Consider the following 6633-nt stretch of genomic DNA (forward strand, 5'->3'; position numbering starts at 1 on the left):
TACACTATACCATACTGTAATATATTATACTTTAATTCATTATACTGGTATACTATAGAATATTATATCATACTAAATCATACTATACTACACTATACTTTATCATGCTATTCTGTGCTATAATTTATTATACTATATTATATTATAAACTTTACAATACTGTATCATACTATATTATATTATACTATACTATGTTATAATTTACTATACTATAAAATACTGTACTATATTATGTCATATTATTCAGTGTTAGAAATTATACTATTATATACTATACAATTATGTACTATACTCCATTGCACTGAATTATATTATGCTTTACTCTGTGCTCTGGCCTACCCTTATGTCTACTTCTTCAGAGTCCAAGAGTTTGAGGTTGTTAGATATTGAACTTTTAAGGTCTGGCTCTGCCCTGAACAGGTAGTGTGTACATCTGTGGTCTAAGACAGCTCTCACAAGACCTTTATCAGGTGTTTTGTTAAAAACCAGGCGTTGAATTCCCCCCACCCCTTGAGCTGTCCTTGAAACTCTTTGTTACTAACACACTGCCTTGGGGAACACCAAATCCTCCACTATCAATCAAGTCTACAATATGTGTGTCAAAAGCTTTCTACAGGTCCAGCAACTCTAACTTGAGATGTATCTCGGGCATACATAACAGGCAAAAGAAAATATCTTCACAAACTGTCAAAAATCATGATCATTAATTTTTTTAGAACAGGAAACATTTGACTTCATCGGTCAGACATATACATGCACATTGCATTCAGGTGTTGAATCACTATCCTAGATCAATCTGACAGGCAGTAACAACAATTAAGATAATACAATAAATATAAATATCCATTCAATAAAGCTAAAATAACATTATTATGAAAAATGTTCAATCCCAATCACTCATTTCATTTCATTCACAGGAATCACAGCTGAATGGAAGATGCGATGGTGGACACATATGTACACTCCTCATGTAGACAACGTTTCACAGACATTCTCCTACGCCAGAGTAGGCACAGTCCTGAGGTAACTCCCTGGTCGTCGTCCATCTTTGAGCTTTTCTTGATTGGAAATCCAGCGCTACATAGTTCAGAGCCTCCTCTTCACCGTCCTGCAAATGATGATTATGACTGTGAGATGTTGGAGCTGTTAATACCGCAAAAAATGTTCTATTCTAACCAATATAAGAAGTCCCTCTGCAACTCTGATGTGGCAGCAATTATGTTTGTCGTCACAATGTAATTGGGAAAGCAATTGTATGTAAACGTGATTTCTAAGAGACAAGGTTTAGTAAGAAGCTGCATTTGATTAAAGTTATTTTGTTATTTTAGGATGAAAAATAACAAACTGCACTTTATATCAACTTACAAAAAATATATGTGATATAGAGACTGCCTCCCAACAAGAACAAGAATATCAGAACTTTCAGCAAGAAAACATGTTAACATTTAAAGACCTCCAACAGCTGTAGTATTTGGGTCTCCATTACATTGAGAGTAAAGGAGGAAGTCATGGTCAGAAATGCTGTTAAACTGTTGCTCACGTCCTCTTTCATTTTTAATCAATGACCAGAATTGTTCCATAACCTACACCTATTGTTTCCTCTTGTTACTATGACGATGAATACCACTTCTCTTAAGCCAAACCACAATGTTTTTCCAGCCCTTACCAAGCTGCCTAAATAAACCCACAGCACATCAGAAACCAGAGCTATTTTTAAACTGTAATGCTTTTCTTTTAATATGTGCATCAGGTGCGAAAATAAGCCCAAAAGTGTTCAGGCCTTCAATAATGAGAACTAATAAGGCGGTGGACCAAAATCCTTTCTATGTGCAAAGAGGGATCATCATGACAAATCACTAGAGATCAACATATACGCCTAAATCTAATGATATTTTAAGACAAAACTGATGCATATACCAATATAGTGGTTTTGCCTCGATTTTAAGAGTTAAAACAATCTTGATTCTGGCACTCAGCTTGCCAACAGCTTGCCACGAGCAATTAAGCAATATCACACTTGAGGTCGTGATGTGGTACTGAATATCAGCACTGCTGTGATTTAGTCGTGCGGCCTCGTGCCAAAGATAATCACAGCAGTGCTGATATTTAGCACAATATCACAACCCCGGGTGTGATATTTCTTTTATACAACAGTTATACAAGCGGCAAATAATTTAATTATATATAAAAAAAAAGTATAATCAACAACAGATTATTTTTTGCTCCACCAACTCAACTAGTTTCACGACTTAACTGAAACTGGACTGTTGTTGCTAAGCAACCCAAACATTCTCCTGCACTCCGGATGTACATTTATCTGTTTTAATTTATCATCAACCAGTGAAATAAGAGTCTGCTGTGTGACTGTGCGTTCACACCGAACGCGAATAGACGAAAAATCTGCGGCGAGATTCCATAGAAAGTCAATGCAATGACGCCAGTAGACGCAAATTCGTCTTCCTCGGCAAATTCACTACACGTGGTGTAGCGAAAAGCCTATCAACATCGAGATTCTCCTGACAACGTTGGTAACCACGGAGATAAGCCCTGCTTCCTCTCGTCCGTTCCGGAAGCGAAGGGCGGAAATTCACCTGTTATTTAAACACAAAATTTTATCCGGCCGTCAAACACGCACGAGTAATGGAAGCGAAAATTTGCGTTCAGTGTGAACGCACAGGGATTCAGAGGTACCAGCTCGTTTATTGTAGACAAACATGGGTCTGCTGTAATTTTAATTAACAGTATTCAGAACATGTGTCTGAGGTGGAGTGATACACAGAGTGAAAAGTCCCAGTGATGTTGTTCTCTATACCAGCACTCATGGAATGCCTCTTATCCAATCAGATTACTTGGTCAGAACTAGCTGTTGTTTAATAGATGATAAATAGATTATTATGTACCTCATTTCTCGGTTGATCCTCAGCTGATCTGTCACCTTCAGCTTGATAGGAGGTGATTTCTCCTGTTAATAAAAGCATAAACAGGAGGGCAAAAAGGATATATACAATTAAAAGATGTCTAAAAAATATTGGTGTCGACACAGGCCTTGATTAGCGTACTCAACATTCGAAATTACCTTTGCACTCTTTACAAACTGGCCTCTGCTTTCTGTAGATCATTAGAGCAGCAGTCACAAACACACAGTAGGGCAGCAGTGTCCCAAGCACAATGTAAAATGGCCACGGTTCTTTTTCTGAAATGAGAAGAATTTAAAAGTGCTTTGACATGAACACTTGAACACTTGTCCACAGCAACAAAACTTCATGCAGAAAGTGATCATTCACTTTTTAGAAAAACAAAAAGCAAAGCCGTGCATGTTCTGAACTGCAATTGTTCCACATTATGAGGCGATGATGTGACAAATGTTAATTCAGCCACACTAGCAGCAGCAGAGGTACCCATATTGATGTTGTATATATCCACTCCCCTTTGTGCCGAATTACCACAGGCAGCTTTTTTCAACTGCAACACCACTGGGTCACGTTCAGCGGAATTCTGTCACCACAACATAGTGCCAACGGTGAGCAACTTTATAAGCCTCCCGACAAGTTGTTTTTTTGCTGACATCTCTGTAGTCATACAGAGTTGTATCATAAATTATTGGCAAATCAGTGACATTGATTAAGTGTTTAATTGTTCCTACATTATTCTACTGTTTCTTTTTAAATTTTAAAATTGCAGAATTTTAAACATACATGTCATAACATCCGGCTCCCTTCAAAGAGCCGTAATTCCCAACACTACGAGATGGAAGGCTAAAATTTTAGCCATTTAAAAAGACATTGCAATGCTCATTTTGCTTTGGATAATAATATAGTATTTACTGCTGTGAGCACTTCAAGCTGATTTCAATGCCTAAAAAGATTTTGTATCTAACAACATAAGGCCAAAGATAAACGTCCCCAATAAAATGACTGTAGAAGAAAAATGCTTTCTTAAACACTTAACTTGAAAGCAACAGAATAATAACAATCAACACTTGTGCATTTTGACTTATAGAAGAATTTTAAACATACTTGTCTCCACTGTAGTCCCTTCACCAAACAGGATTTCTCCACATGTGACCACAGCACAGTAGTAAGTCCCGTAGTCAGAGGAGCTCTGAATAGTTTTGGACAGACTGTAGACACAACTTCTTTCCTCTTGTGCAACACTGTTGTTCTTGTGAGTGTAAATAACACCTGGGTGGAATTCTCTTGATCCAGCTCTAAACCAGTACACACTGTGTTCTCCTGGACACTGGACTCTGTTTTCCTTGTACTTGGAGAGAAGTGAACACTGGAGACTCACTGGGTTGCCCTCCTGGACAGACTGCGTCTCCGGTCTTTGTTCCACGTAGACTGATTTCTGATGATTTTCATGATCTGCGTTAATCACAATAAAGCAGGACTTAGCACATCATTTTGGGGGTATTGATGCAGAAAAGTGAATAAACATACTTTACCATTCACAGCTAAGAGAGTGCCGTTAAGCACTTTCATTTCGTACGCCGTTCCAGCTTGACAGAAGTACGTTGCTTCATCTTCTTTGCTTACATTTGTGATGTTGAGAAAATACCGAGTATCCGTGTATGTCACTGTGAATCTTGAGTTGTCAAATTGTTCTTTAAGTTTTAGGTTTCGAAAACTTCCTGCTGCAACTGTTTGGACCATAAATCCAAACTTCAGCTTAAACCAGTAAAACAGCCCGACTACATGCCCAGTGACTGGACACATGACAGTAAAATCATCCCCAGGTTCAAGCACAGTCATAGAGATCTGCTGAGGCATGTGTGTGGTGTGAGCTGTAGAAAAGAGAGAGCAATATTAAAGTTACGAGACAACCTGACAAAATGTATCTAAAATGTTACATATCCTCATTTGTTTCAACACGAATTATGTGTTGAAATGAACTCTTTTCAAAGCAGACAAAAAGCACACTTACACAATGTACTGAGGAGGATCAAAGCAGCAAGTCGTCTGATCATTGTGTTACAGCACCCTACTCTTGCACAACTGAAGTCTTCCCACTCAGATGGAAGGTTAAGTCACAAGGTGACCAAAGTTTTCAAATCACAGTGATTGGCTGAAACCTAGAAAATGCACTTCCTGTTTAATTCAGCAAGCCAGTGACCCATTTAAAGTGAATCTTGAGATTTAACTGACAGACTAGATAAGTATAAAGAAACATTCTAATGACTTTAAAAGTTACTTATATACATAATTATAAAGAGATATATATTTTAACCAACATGGATGTTACTGTATTCTAAAACCAGGATGTAGTTTCTGCAGGATGTGTCATGAGTCATTCTAGTTTAGTTATGTTTTTGTCCTGTATTTCGGTGTTCAGTTATTATTTCTTGATTTACCTTGTCACTTTGTCCCTTGTCATGAGTTTTCATCGTTTAGTTTTGTATTTAGTTTATTCTGTGTTCTTGTCAGTGTTTAGTCTTGTTTAGTTAAGTATTTCACTTGTGTCTCTTTGGTTAGATCATTTCCTGTTTTACTTTGTCACCTTATCTCTCGTGTTGATCCACTTCCTGTCTTTGTGTTTCCCACTTGTTTGATTGTGTGCCCTGCCCTGATTGTTTTCACCTGCCCCTTGATTGTCTCACCTGTGTCTGATTAGCCTCACCTCCTAAGTTTATTTAGTCTTTGTGCTCCCCTGTCTCGTTGCCTGTTCATTGTCGTCCTTCTTGTGGGGTTTGGTCTATGTTTGTGATTTTGTTCTGTGTACTCCTTTGGATATTCTTCGTGCTTCCCCTGATTTCCTCGTGTATTACCTGTTCCTGGTTTTGTTTGTAAGTTTTTGCTGTGTCTTTTGATTTTCCTTTTTGTCTGTTGTTGGAGTTAGATTTTGTTTGTACGTTTTTGCCTTTTATTTAATTAAATCCGTATCTAAGTCTGCTTCTGGGTCCTCACCTTTTGTTTAAATTGAAATCGTGTCAGGATGTTCAGACTGTGACGCTTTTACACACAGAGTTTTAACTTAAATACGTTTCAGACCAAACACAAAACATAACCCTGCAAAAGGCAGAAAGGCTGAAGACATTTTGTTCCACTTCTATCATTGATCTCTTACTTATGATCATTGCACTATTGTCTCTCGTAGCTTGTACATATGAGTTAAACGTTTAATGTAGGCTTGTAGTTTTTAGTTTAATATTTAATGTTTCATGCTTGTACATAGTACGTGTATGTGTACACATGTGGTCGATAAAGCTGATTCTGATTCTGATAAATAGAATAACAATAATTACGTATTTCTACTAAGTATTAGTGAATTATGGGTGTTGTGGAATTAAAAATGGATTAAAGTAGTCAGATTCAAAGTACTCATAACAAGAAGAAGAAAAACTTTTATGTTAATGAACTTTGTCGATATTGACACACTGCTCAAGCGCTGAAATTTCCTTTAAATGGGTTCAAGATGTTTTTCTCAGTCCAATATGATGTTAAGGAGCTTGGAGAGTTTAGGGTAGAATAGAAGAACAGTTGCCTTAAAGAAATGCACATTTAACATTTAAAGTATCACTCTGCCCTTCCTCAGACAGTCTGTAGACCTCTAGCAGCTTCAGCGGACATGGAGCAGGACAATGAGAATTAAAAATGAGTGGCTGAAAAGTCTTTTAATGGTATTGTAGTATAATTT

The 6633-nt window shown here is 37.4% G+C and overlaps 1 protein-coding gene across 1 annotated transcript; it reads right to left on the reverse strand.

The window, feature by feature from the left end:
- Positions 1-263: 263 nt before the first annotated feature.
- Positions 264-4981, reverse strand: LOC138598492 (uncharacterized). The gene is made up of 6 exons (XM_069670286.1): positions 4924-4981; positions 4445-4783; positions 4017-4364; positions 3077-3193; positions 2901-2962; positions 264-1108 (listed from the first exon to the last, which is right to left on the reverse strand). Exons 1-6 carry the CDS (start codon positions 4964-4966, stop codon positions 983-985), a joined length of 1035 nt encoding a protein of 344 aa, XP_069526387.1. The 5' UTR covers positions 4967-4981; the 3' UTR covers positions 264-982.
- Positions 4982-6633: the final 1652 nt, after the last annotated feature.

The sequence above is a fragment of the Semicossyphus pulcher genome, unplaced genomic scaffold (genome assembly GCF_022749685.1).
Source record: "Semicossyphus pulcher isolate SPU_LCO1_2020_fin unplaced genomic scaffold, fSemPul1.0.p SCAF_2, whole genome shotgun sequence".
Classification (NCBI taxonomy): Eukaryota; Metazoa; Chordata; class Actinopteri; order Labriformes; family Labridae; genus Semicossyphus; species Semicossyphus pulcher.